General features: G+C 40.6%; 1 protein-coding gene across 2 annotated transcripts in view; it reads left to right on the forward strand.

The window, feature by feature from the left end:
- RALBP1 (ralA binding protein 1) overlaps nucleotides 1–13,008 on the forward strand; it is a 45,213-nt gene that overhangs the window by 18,460 nt on the left and 13,745 nt on the right. For both annotated transcript variants that reach the window (XM_030836619.2, XM_070046937.1), the window contains exons 2-5: nucleotides 3,734–4,028; nucleotides 5,968–6,426; nucleotides 10,125–10,474; nucleotides 11,878–12,039. In XM_030836619.2, coding sequence (XP_030692479.1) covers nucleotides 3,785–4,028; nucleotides 5,968–6,426; nucleotides 10,125–10,474; nucleotides 11,878–12,039 — 1,215 coding nt within the window. In that variant the 5' untranslated portion in view covers nucleotides 3,734–3,784. The remainder of the gene's footprint in view (nucleotides 1–3,733; nucleotides 4,029–5,967; nucleotides 6,427–10,124; nucleotides 10,475–11,877; nucleotides 12,040–13,008) is intronic.

Raw genomic sequence — 13,008 nt, forward strand, 5'->3', positions numbered from 1 at the left:
CCTCTTGTGTGTGTGTGTGTAGAGGGCAGGTTACTGGAAAGAATGTGTGTTTCGAGTCAAGCAGATCCCAGTTTTATCTCTTGCTGTGTGGCATAGGGTAAGTTACTTCACTTCTCTGAGCCTTAGTTCTGCAGTTTGTAAACATGGAAAAACACTTTTCTCACAGGACATATAAGGTTAGTTAATGTATATGAAAGTTCCTGAAGCCACAGGAACTCAAATAAAATGTGGGTTTCCTTTCTTTATTTCTGTAATTAAAAGTTGAGGCTAAGGGCTGGTTCCTTTCTTCTCATCTTTGTGTCATTAGCCGACACAGCCTGTTGAGAACATAGAAGAGACTAATTAGATTGTTAAGTAAACAAACATCTGACTACTTCCTCTGCAGCCTGTGCTGTGTGAAATGCTAGGACTCGAGAATTATTGGGCAAGATGGCCCTGTGCTCACAGGTCATTAAAGCCCTGCAAGGCATGTGCAGCGCTGGAGGTGTGCTCCACGCATTCTGCGGGCACAGGAAGGGGGCATGGCTTAGACTGGGTGGGGTGGGCATGAGGGGGGATTCCTGGAGAAAGTGTGGCTGGTACTTGATCCTTTTTTTAAAACATTTTTTTTTAGGTATAATTTACATACCATAAGATTCACCCACTTAAAATGTCAATTTACGGTTTGTAACCATCACCACAGTCAAATCTAGACCGTTTTCATCACTCCAGAAAGATTCCTTGTGCCCATCTGCAGGCTTAATGTTAAAAGATGAGTATGAATTGGCCCTACAAAGATCCTGGAAGGAGGGCTGGGTTCCAGGGCGTGAGGAAGACAGCATGCAGGGAGGCGTATGACATGGGTCCGTGGGGACAGGATGCCCGTCAGTGGTCTGTCTGTGTCGAGCTATGCTCCTTCCCCGCACCTGTGCTTTGGCTTCCCGGGTCTTTGGACCTCAGTTTCCTCACCTGTGATGTGTAACTGATAGGCTGGTGGGATCTTGGCTCTCTTTAAACTCTCAAACCTGGGCTGGTCAAAACCATCCCTTCAATTAAGGGAAGAATAGAATGTACTCTTGAAAAAATAATAGGACTTCCCTGGTGGCGCAGTGGTTGGGAGTCCGCCTGCCGATGCAGGGGACACGGGTTCGTGCCCCAGTCCGGGAGGATCCCACATGCCGTGGAGCGGCTGGGCCCGTGAACCATGGCCGCTGAGCCTGCGCGTCCGGAGCCTGTGGTCCGCAACGGGAGAGGCCACAACAGTGAGAGGCCCGCGTACTGCAAAAAAAAAAAAAAAAAAAAAAAAAAAAAGCCAGTCAGGGCCTATGAAGAAAACCTAAAAAATTACAGTGATGCTTACAGCCCCTTTGATGGAATTTTTCCTGTTTAATGTTTTTCCTGACTAGACAAGCAGTAATGTATACTGGGTATAAAACTTATGAAATGCAGAAGAGTAAAAAGATCACTTATAATCTTATAATTCACAGATAATTATTTTTAAAGTTCCCTTGTTCTTACAGTTTTTTGCATATGTTTATTTAAAAATTGATATTGTGCTATAAATAAAATTGCTTTCCCCACACTATTAAATATTGTCAAAAACACAATTTTTATGAGACTAAAAAAAGTGGCCTGTTCGTTTAAAAAAACCCCCAATAATAGTAATACAAGTAATAGATGGGCATGGTAAGGCTCAAAATATGTAGAAAGGATAAAATAAAGAAATCTTTCTCTCGCCCCCCTTTTACAACTTCCAAGAGTTAACAGTTGTTAACTATTTCAGAAGTTGCATGTTGTGTGAGTTTATATTCCATTATTTGGATCAATCATAATTTAACTGATCTTCCATTGATAGCCATTTAGATTATGTTGTTTGTGCTGTCACAGTGCTAAAATGCGTATTTTCATGTACACATCTTTGAATTCTTGTAAAAGTATATCTGAAGGATAGGTTCCTAAAAAGAGGAATTCTTGGATCAAAGAGAGCACATTTAAAATTTTGATAGGGACTTCCGTGGTGGCGCAGTGGTTAAGAATCCACCTGCCAATTCAGGGGACACGGGTTCGAGCCCTGGTCTGGGAAGATCCCACATGCCGCGGAGCAACTAAGCCCGTGCGCCACAACACTCTAGAGCCCACGAGCCACAACGACTGAGCCCACGCACGTAGAGCCCATGTTCTGCAACAAGAGAAGCCACCGCAATGAGAAACCCACACACCACAACAAAGAGTAGCCCCCACTCGCCACAACTAGAGAAAGCCCGCACGCAGCAACGAAGACCCAGCACAGCCAAAAATAAATAAATAAATATATTAAAAAATAAAATTTTGATAGATATTGCCAAATTGGTTTTCAAAAAAGATTGTGCTGGTTTACACTTCAGCCATCAGTGGATATTCTCCCAAATGTTTGATCACATCCTTACCAACACTTGGTATTAATCACCTTTTTTGTTCTTTGCCAGTCTGCTGTTAGAAAAATGGTAACTTATTTTGTTTTTAAAATTGTAATTGTACTTGAACATTATTTTCATGTGGATATTAGTCATTTTTCTATGAACTGCTTCACATTCTTTGTGTAGGTGTCTTGATTTGTTGAGATTTTCATTGATTTGTGAGAACTCTTTGCTTTTTAGAGAAATTAGCTCTCATAATTTAGACATCTTTTTACACATTTGTTTGTCTTTGTTTATGGTCAGAAATAGCAGTCTTATCACTTGTGTTTGTGGATTTTTAAAATTGCAAAATCACCTTAGAAGTGAGTGCAAAGAGAAACAAGTGATTCTAATAGTTTTTCAAATTAATATGAAGGCATTAAAGAGGAATAAGAACTAATCCAAGTAACTTTTAAACACAGTACTGTGTACCATCTGTCTAATGAAGAAAAAAATGCAAACAAATCTTGAACTTTTCTTACATTTGTCCTTTGGGTTTTTTTATTCTTTTTTTAAATTTATTTTTTATTGAAGTATAGTTGATTTACAATGTTGTGTTAATTTCTGCTGTAGAGCAAAGTGACTCAGTTATACATATATATACATTCTTTTTCGTATGCTTTTCCATTATGGTTTATCTCAGGATGTTGAATACAGTTTCCTGCGCTGTACAGTAGGACCTTGTTGTTTATCCGCATTTCTTTGTAGTGTCCATTCTAGCGAAACTAGTGTGTGTGTATTTTAGGACTGAGCAAATGAGGGTTCCATTGTTTCTTTCAACATAATTCCAGTCCAAGATAAAATAGCTGTTATCCACATGTGAATTGTCCAGTGCAGTATAGAGCTATGGCTAATGATCTGTATATATAACTTTAATTGGTTTATAAATTTTGATACTGAACTATTCATGTGTAGTTATATTAACAGTCTTCTTAATTTATTATTCATGGTTGTTTGGCCATAACTTAAAAAAAATTAGGATTTTATGTTGGATAGCAATCCAAAATGAAGCCCATTACAATGGTGGGTTCTTTTTTAGAGGAAACTCTGTGTCCTACTTTGAGAACCCACTTTCATTTGGTTCATTTTTTTCACACTTGAAGATCCAGTGCTTTCAACCAACTCTTTGAGAACCGAAATGTGTGGTGCGCAAATGTAACTTGAGATGGCAAAATGAACAACTACTTTTAAAGGGGGGTTGTGAAGAAAAATATTTTTGATTTGTAAATGCAAGATTAATTGCTGTTTTGTGTGTGTGTCTGGCGCCCTTATGTCTTGGTGGTCGTTGGGTGACTGTGATGTGCTCTCTCCCTCTGCAGGGGTGATGGGCAGGTAACAGACGCCCTCCTCACTGTCGTCAAGGAGGCAGCATGACCGAGTGCTTCCTGCCCCCCACCAGCAGCCCGGGTGAGCACCGCAGGGTGGAGCATGGCAGTGGGCTCACCCGCACCCCCAGCTCTGAGGAGATCAGCCCCACTAAGTTTCCTGGATTGTACCGCACGGGCGAGCCCTCGCCTCCCCATGACAGCCTCCATGAGCCTCCCGATATAGTGTCTGATGATGAGAAGGACCATGGGAAGAAAAAAGGAAAATTTAAGAAAAAGGAAAAAAGGAGTAAGTGCCATTTTCTCTGTGCTGTAGCTAAAGTTTAGATAAATTTCTACTCTAATTATGTGTACCTGCTATCTTGTAGAAATATATCCAAAGACTCTTGTTTTATATTTTCTTTATTTTTCTGCATCTCAGTTTTTGTATTTTAGGGTGTTATTCTCACAAATAAAAATACTGAATTTCCAGAAATGGTGAAGTTTTCTGGTGGAGGTTTCTTAAATTTTAAATAAAAGTATGAAAAGTAAATATTGAAATTTTGTCCTTATACAGTCTTACTGTCTTGGCGAGGTTGTGTAGGCCAGTTGGGGTACATGGTGAAAAAAGTATGTATTCGGTTTCTTAAGCAAATGCCACCATGCGTTCCATTTATGATTCCTGTTCTGTAAGGATGAATCATTTAGACATAGCTTTTTAGCATGTTAAAAGCAAATCGGGTGAGTTATTTTAAGTAAGTGTGATTTTAGTTTCACGGTATTTTTAAGTTAATTTGTATTTGAAGCATAACATTTGGATAGAATGCACAAATTGTGTACAACTTGATGAATTATCACAAACAGATACACCTGTGCTAATTACAAGGCTCTGGAAATAGAGCATCATCAGCATCCTAGAAATTGCCTGTTGCCCCTTCAGGGGGGACGCCCAGCACATCTGGACACTACCTGATTTTGGACTTTTGTACATGGAAGTAGATTTCCTTTTGTGGGTAGTTTCTTTTGCCCAGTGTTATGTTTGTTAGATTCATCCGTGTTATTCCATATGGCAGTAATTTGTTCATTTCTATTGCTGGATTTTGCACTAATATACTAGAATTTATTTTTCCATTCTACTGTTATTGGTCATTTGGGTTGTCTTCAGTGTGTGTTATGAATCGTGCTTCTCTGAACCTCATTGTCCAAGTTTATGCATTTCTGTTGTGTGTGTGCCTGGGAGTGGAATTGCTCACAGGCCATGCTCATTTCAGTATCTGTAGATCCTGCAAAACAATTTCCAGAGTGCTTGTACCAGTTGACATTCCCACCAGTGGTGTCTGAGAACTCCAGTTGCTTTCTGTCATGGTATTATGCCCTTAAGACTTTTGCCATTCTGGTTGGTGTGGGGTTTGTGGTATTGGTACTTTAATTAGAGGGAAATGTATGCAATACCTTTAATTTTTGTTATAAAATAGCTTGTGAGGTAGTTGGCTAAAGAAAAGGAGAGTTTTAGATGTTAAAATAAAAAAGAACAGTGAAACCAAACTAGGATAACTCTAATATTGATACTAAGCAGTTATCAGTGTGAAACCAGGGCTTCTGACGCAGGGAAGTGGCCACCATCCCGAGATTAGGGAGTTTCCTGGTTCTGTTCTCCCCAGATGAGGCTTCAGTCCCAGCTGCCATCTGCAGAAAGAACTTAACAGCTGGAGACAGGAGAGCAAAGTGTGATGGGGATGACGGGAGCGTCTGAACAGTAGTGCATTTCGTGTCATGATTGGAGATTGCTTCACATTATAGGAACCAAATATGAAGAAACCTAAGCTAAGTAGAGTGTAAGTTAGAGGGCCTTATTCAGCTGATGAAAGAATGCTGTGCATTATATAGGGATTCTCTCCATTAGCCCTCTGTGTAGATAATACATAAATTAAGATAATAAATGATTATTTATAATAATTTGGTTTGCAGAAATTCCAATTGCACGTGTGTATAAAATAAAACCAGTTTCAAGGGTAACTGGCTCTCTGCTCGTCGCCCTCTTGTGGTCAGGAGACGTCATGGCAACACCTCATTTTAGCTGGGAAGCCATTGAATGAATTGCTGAGAGTACCAGGAGGGCTTGGCCATGGGGTGAAAAGCTAGGTAGCTAGGGCCAGGTGGCACTTATTTGTCTTGTTTTCAGACATTGAAAATGGACAGTTTGACATTCAGCAGACATCTGACTCATGCTCCCTGCATTTCTTTGGCAGCTGAAGGCTATGCCGCCTTTCAGGAAGATAGCTCTGGAGATGAAGCCGAAAGTCCTTCCAAAATGAAGAGGTCCAAGGGGATCCATGTTTTCAAGAAGCCCAGCTTTTCTAAAAAGAAAGAGAAGGATTTTAAAATAAAAGAGAAACCCAAAGAGGAAAAACATAAAGAAGAAAAACACAAAGAGGAAAAACATAAAGAGAAAAAGTCAAAAGACTTGACAGCAGCTGACGTGGTTAAACAGTGGAAGGAAAAGAAGAAAAAGAAGAAGCCAATTCAGGAGCCAGAGGTGCCTCAGATAGATGTCCCGAATCTCAAACCCATCTTTGGGATTCCTCTGGCTGATGCAGTGGAGAGGACCATGATGTACGACGGCGTTCGGCTGCCAGCCGTCTTCCGAGAGTGTGTGGATTATGTGGAGAAGCATGGCATGAAGTGTGAAGGCATCTACAGAGTGTCAGGTATGGGGCTCGCGCCACATGTACTGGTTTTTAAAGGTTAGCTTCACTTCCACTTTTCAAAGGAAGGGAACAAATACTCACTTGTGAGGAAAATTGTGACACGGGTCCTAAACCTCATTCATTTCCTTGATCCTTCCAGTTGAACAAAGACCCTCACACTCTGTGTGAGTGTGTGTGTGTGTGTGTGTGTGTGTGTGTGTGTGTGTGTGTGTGTGTGGTGCCCCTCACCTGGGTGCCTCCGTGAGGCTGGGCATTGGAGGGTGGTCAGCAGGGAGGAAGGACATCTGGGTTCAGGACGCTTCTTGGCCACAAGACACAGTTACTGACAGTTGTTTAAGTATTTCCTGAGTTCAGCTGAGGGATGCACAGTGTTCTTGCTAAATGTTTAGGTTCTTACTAAAATGTTTAGATGTGGATACCTCTGTGTCCAGGCGCGGCTCTTATGTGCATTAGTGAAGTTGAGGTTCCATTTCTCTACGTTCCGTGTGTATGAAAACTTACATTTCATACTGGCAGGAAAGTAATTCATATTGGGTGTCTAAAATCAAGGAAAATGCATGCTGTCTAAAGTAGAAGACTCTATTTCTTACAGAGCAGGGTGGCTTTGTATTGGTGTAGGATGCAAGTCCTGACCTGTGTGGCATCCGTGCTGTTGTCATCACGTTCCTGTGGTTCAGTGTCTTGGTCCTGGACCTTGAGGCTATAATATTCACTGTTGCTCATGCGTATTTCATGATGAGTTAAATCATACACATTTAGAATAAAGAGACTAGATTTACTTTTTCCATTTAATTGGTTTATGCACATTTCTAGAGGGTGGATTTGATATTTAAGCTTTGTTAAGAAAGGGCCAGCATGTTTGATAACTGGGGAGACCTTTACATAATCCCACAGATAACATGTTATCATTTAAGAGTGTTTTGGCTAAAATGCTACTATTTTATAGAAAATAAGATAAATGAATTAGGCACTGAATTTGAATTTATAAGTCCTTAGTTACATAAAAATAAACACATTTAAATGAATTTGAAACTTGCCTTTTAAGAAAAATTTATGATGGATTTTTAAAGATCTACACAGTACTAACATAGTTGCTTCTCTCACGTGATTTTGATAGGTGTGAAGAAATTTTGTTTTAGGTGAAAGTTTCTCTGAAGAGTTCCTACAGCTTTGTTCAAAGGATTCTTTTGTCTTTGACCTATTTTTGATGTTTGCATTCTTTTGGAGTCGGAGGTGTGGGACTCCTTCTCTGAATTCACGTGTCAGAGTGTTCAAACTGAGCTGCTCCCCTGGTTGTTGGCTCCTTGGAGGCCAAGCTTCTGCTTTGATCAATTTTTTTTTTTTTTTTTTTTTTGCGGTACGCGGCCCTCTCACTGTTGTGGCCTCTCCTGTTGTGGAGCACAGGCTCCGGACGCACAGGCTCAGCGGCCATGGCTCACGGGCCCAGCCGCTTCGCGGCATGTGGGATCCTCCCGGACTGGGGCACGAACCCGTGTCCCCCGCATTGGCAGGCAGACTCTCAACCACTGCGCCACCAGGGAAGCCCCTGTATTTATTTTTGAAGCTCTGGCAGAATGCTGCATTCAGCACTCTGGACTACAGAGTTTATGGCTGTGACTTTTCTTTTTGAATGCTAACAGTATTATTTTCTGGTGGAGAACTCTTGATTCTCACTTATCCATATATAAGTTCCAGTTTTAAAGCTAATCTATGATTTTGCATATGCTCTTTCTGTACCTGGAAATTTGTGCACTTTTCACTTCTGCAATTTTCTGGGCAGGCACTGTTGGGGGAAAATTACAAATCTATAAAATGTATGTGAGAGAGAGAGGAGGTTTTGGTCAAGAATTTCAACTAAAATTATCACACACCATGTTTTACTCAGTAAAAAAAAAAAAGAGGAATTATTTTCTAACTTTTCTGCCTCAAAATAAAGATTACACAAAAATAAGATTCATATTATTATTTTCCTGTTTGGAGTTGTTGATTTCATTTTGTCAGTGCTAGATTAAGTTACTGATTTATTGTGATGGCATTAAGTGGTTTTCACATAAGGAATGTCAGAGCCCAGATGTAAGCACTATTGATTGTAAAATGCTGCTCAGACTAGGTGACTCTCGAGTGTTGTGTTTACCGTTACAATCTGTCAGCCTTAGTTTGTGGCTTGTTTCCAGTAATTGGCCTAAAGTTTTTTTTAAATTGAAGTATAGTTGATGTACAAAATTTTATAACTTTCAGGGATACAACATAGTGATTCAATATTTTTAAAGGTTATACTCCATTTATAGTTGTAAAATATTGGCTATATTCCCTGTGCTGTACAATATATCCCTGTAGCTTATTTATTTTATACATGGTAGTTTGTACCTCTTAATCCCCTACCCCTCACTTGCCCCTCACCCCTCCCCTTTCCCCTCTGGTAACCACTAGTTTGTCCTCTGTATCTGTGAGTCTGTTTCTTTTTTGTTATATTCAAAGTATAGTTTGTTTTACTTGTTTAGATTCCACATATTAAGTATTTTGTCTTTTTCTGACTTATTTCACGTAGCGTAACACCCTCTAGGTCCATCCATGCTATTGCAAATGGCAGGATTTCATTCTTTTTTATAGCTGAATAGTATTCTGTTGTGTATAGTACCACATCTTGGCCTAAAGTTTTAAGTATCGAAAACAACAGAAAGCTACCTTGTGTTCTCATGAGCAATCAGTGTCACTGAATTATGTCACTGAAATGCACATTGGACTCAAAATCTAAAATACTTAGTGTCTGAAAAACATTTGTGTGTGTTTCTGTCCAGTAAGAAAAGCAAAACAATTCGATTTTAGTAACCCAAAATTTCACTTTTCTTTTATTGTAACCCTGTTTCAGATTAAGAAAACATGTAAAGAACTTAAACTTAGAAATTAGATGGGTATTATGTAATGAATAATTTTCAAAGAGTTTGTTTAGATAGTGAACTCACCTTTTGCATTTATGATACAATTTTTACTTATAAAAGAGTAGTCACCCACAACTTTTTGCAACGTGCTTGTATGTACTGAGTTGTATTTTATGTTGTCAGTCTTGTGACTAGTTAGGAAAAGCAGTTGGCCGCTCATGTAGAACAAGGCATATGCTTAGATTGTAGTTTAATTTTTGCCTGAATTTTTACCTACCTATCTTTTTTTTTTTGGCTGTACGCGGGCCTCTCACTGCTGTGGCCTCTCCCGTTGCGGAGCACAGGCTCCAGACGCGCAAGCTCGGCGGCCATGGCCCACGGGCCCAGCCGCATCACGGCATGTGGGATCTTCCCGGACCGGGGCACGAACCCGTGTCCCCTGCATCGGCAGGCGGACTCTCAACCACTGCGCCACCAGGGAAGCCCTACCTACCTATCTTTAAATAAAAAACAAGTTTTTTTCCCTGAATCGATTGGCATATTTGCTTGATGTTTCTGTGGTTACTATGACTTTTGTTTTGAGTATTGAGTTTGTCCATTATCATTTAGCTTTTGGTTATTCGTCCTCTAAGTGTAGTCTTTTATCTGCTTTAATGGAGGAATTGTATGAACCGTGTGCAGATTAACACTTCATATGGTCAGGATGGCCCTTCTCTGATCTCCCCCAGGGGTAGGCACAGTGGGGAAGAAAGCTGTGTGTTGGATTTTTTTTTTTTTTTCTTGATACTTTCTTTCTCTTTTGAATTCGAATGTTCTAAGGAATTAAATCCAAGGTGGATGAACTGAAAGCAGCCTATGACAGAGAGGAGTCTCCAAACTTGGAAGAGTATGAGCCTAACACTGTGGCCAGTTTGCTGAAGCAATACCTGCGGGACCTGCCCGAGAACCTGCTGACCAAGGAGCTGCTGCCCCGCTTTGAAGAGGCTTGTGGGCGGAGCTCAGAGGGCGAGAAGGTGCAGGAGTTCCAGCGCCTGCTGGAGGAGCTGCCCGAGTGTAACCGTCTCCTGATCTCCTGGCTGATCATGCACATGGACCACGTTATTGCCAAGGAGCTGGAAACAAAAATGAACATCCAGAACATTTCTATAGTGCTCAGCCCGACTGTCCAGGTACACAGCCGGCCCTGGGGATGTAGGGAGGGTTTCCTGTTGCTGAGTCACATACCAAGCAGTGAACCAGGGACGGTGGGTAAGGGGTTAGCCTGAATGTTGGCCTTTTTATTTCACAGTGTGGACAGTGTTGGCATGTAAGGTAATGAGCATGTCGGCCTTTTAGCTGCAGCTGTGAAATTTGAATATTGTCCAGTCTTTGGTGTGGTTTGTAAGCAGTTCCTGATGACAGTGATCTGTCCTTAGTGGAAGAGGAGCCCGAGGTACCTGCAGTTACAGTTCATCTGCAGTGTTTTAAGGATTTCAGTTACTTCCTCAAATAGCATTACTGCTTAGTCATATCACACACACATACAGACTCAGGCTCAAGGGGCCCTAACGTTATTCATTTGGTCAGGGATTTGACCTGAGGACTTCATGAAGAGGTGTATATAGAGTATTTTACAGAATCTTAATCTGAGGAGGCATTTCAGAGAGGTGGGTGGTGTGTTAGTTGGTGTCTCTTTACAACATAAATTCCTGGCCTTCGTTTTCTGCTGCTCACTTGGTGCTTGCGTAGAGCATGTGTTTTCCTTTAATTGGAGTTACTGATATTTCAGTCAGGCCAAGAACAAAGGGCAAAACATGAGATGGGGTTATAGTTTTTATTTTAAGCTTTTTAGCCAATATACCAGGTTATTATTGGTCACTGTTATAACACACTGTTACATGTAAGAGTGTATTTTCTTTCACTGAAGATTCCTTCATTGCTCGTTGATTATATTTTGGAAGCAACATGTTTCTCAAATTTCATATTAGTCAAGTTTTCAGAATTTGGTAAATATTACATTGTTACTTAATATAACTGTAGTAGGGATGTTGGTGTCACAGAAGATTCAGGTGTGTTGTCAGAATAAGTTTTAGGTAGGAAATAATTTCTTGTATTAACTTTTTAGCCAGTGTAACGTCCTGGTCTCTTAGCATTGGAGCATCTATTTAAACACGGGCTCTGGAGTCTGCCCAGAAGCATTCGTCTCTGGAGCAGGGGCTACCACACTCAGCCCAGCTCTGCAGCTGCAGGCTCCTTTGTTCCTTAGTAGATCCAGTTGCATGTGTTAAAATGTATCACAGTAACTTGAAAATAAAGAACATAAGATTTAAAAAATCAATTAATGTTATGGTGCTAAAACAGAACAGATTGATGATCATCGGCCTCTGCATCCATTTCTTGGCTTTTTCCCCACAATTCCTCATAGTGCTGAGTCCATGACTTAACTCATACTTTCTCATTCTCTTCTTTAAATTGGCCACTAATTAGCAAAACATGTCTAGTCACTACTGAGGATGCACTTAGGCAACAGACACAAATGAAATGAAATGATAATTTTAATATTTTTCTTGCAAATCTTTTCTTTTGTTTTTAGATTAGCAATCGTGTCCTATATGTGTTTTTCACACACGTGCAAGAGCTCTTCGGAAATGTGACACTGAAGCAAGTGACGAAACCTCTGCGATGGTCTAACATGGCCACGATGCCCACACTGCCCGAGACCCAGGAGAGCATCAAGGAGGAGATCAGAAGACAGGTGTGTGCAGCCCCCCTCCCAGCCTCCAGAGCCAGCCCTCGCTCTGACCCCATGGGAGACTGCAGTGCTGAGAACGATGGCCTCCTGTTCCATGAACACTTCCTGTGTGTCTGGAGCTGTGTCAGGCACACTCTTCATGGCACACTGAAGCCAGAACTTCCCATCTGGCACTATTTCATGCCAGTTAAGGCAGAACATCATAGTGGACAGAGCACATGTTTGGAAATCAAAAGACCTGGCTTTAAATTCTTGCTCTGCTCCTAATTAGGCATGTTGCTTAACCTCCTTAAGCCTTGGGGATTGCATTTAAAAATGAGTCCTCTCCTAGGTTTGATGTGAAGATTACCTTAAATGAAATAATGCGTTAAAGATGTTCACCATGGTGCCAGGTATGTTGTAAGCAGTCCAAAAATGTTAGCTTATCTGGACAAGGCTGCTTTATTGGCCTTATTTTACAGATAAGAATAATGAAATTTGGAGAAGTTAAATAACTTATGCTATGTCACCTGGTTACTAAGCTGAAGAGCCAGGATTTGACCCCAAATCCTTTGTTTTCCCACTGTGCTACTGAAACAGTGCCATTTGGTTGTGTGTGTTTGGCAAGCTCAGTAAGAAATTCAAGGCTAAGGCGTTTACTTATATTTGATAATTATTACATCTTTTGTTTGCATACAAGTTATCAAATCCCTGCTTGCCTTTCTTCCCTTTTGTCTGCTCTGAGCTCCCATTTCTTAGTAGTTGATGTGTTGGGGAAAGGGATGTGAATTGACTACTGGGAACCATTGTAAATTGATGGATTAGAACCCAATGCTCAGGCAGAAAAAATAAAGATGATTTTTCAGTCATAACCTTGAAAAAACAATTCATGCATTATGTCATTTTTTTAATGATAATTGAAAAGTAGATTCTGCATTTTTAGAAATTGCATGTGGTTTTATTTTAAAATGACAAAACATGGAATCCTATACA

The sequence above is a fragment of the Globicephala melas genome, chromosome 13 (genome assembly GCF_963455315.2).
Source record: "Globicephala melas chromosome 13, mGloMel1.2, whole genome shotgun sequence".
NCBI lineage: Eukaryota > Metazoa > Chordata > Mammalia > Artiodactyla > Delphinidae > Globicephala > Globicephala melas.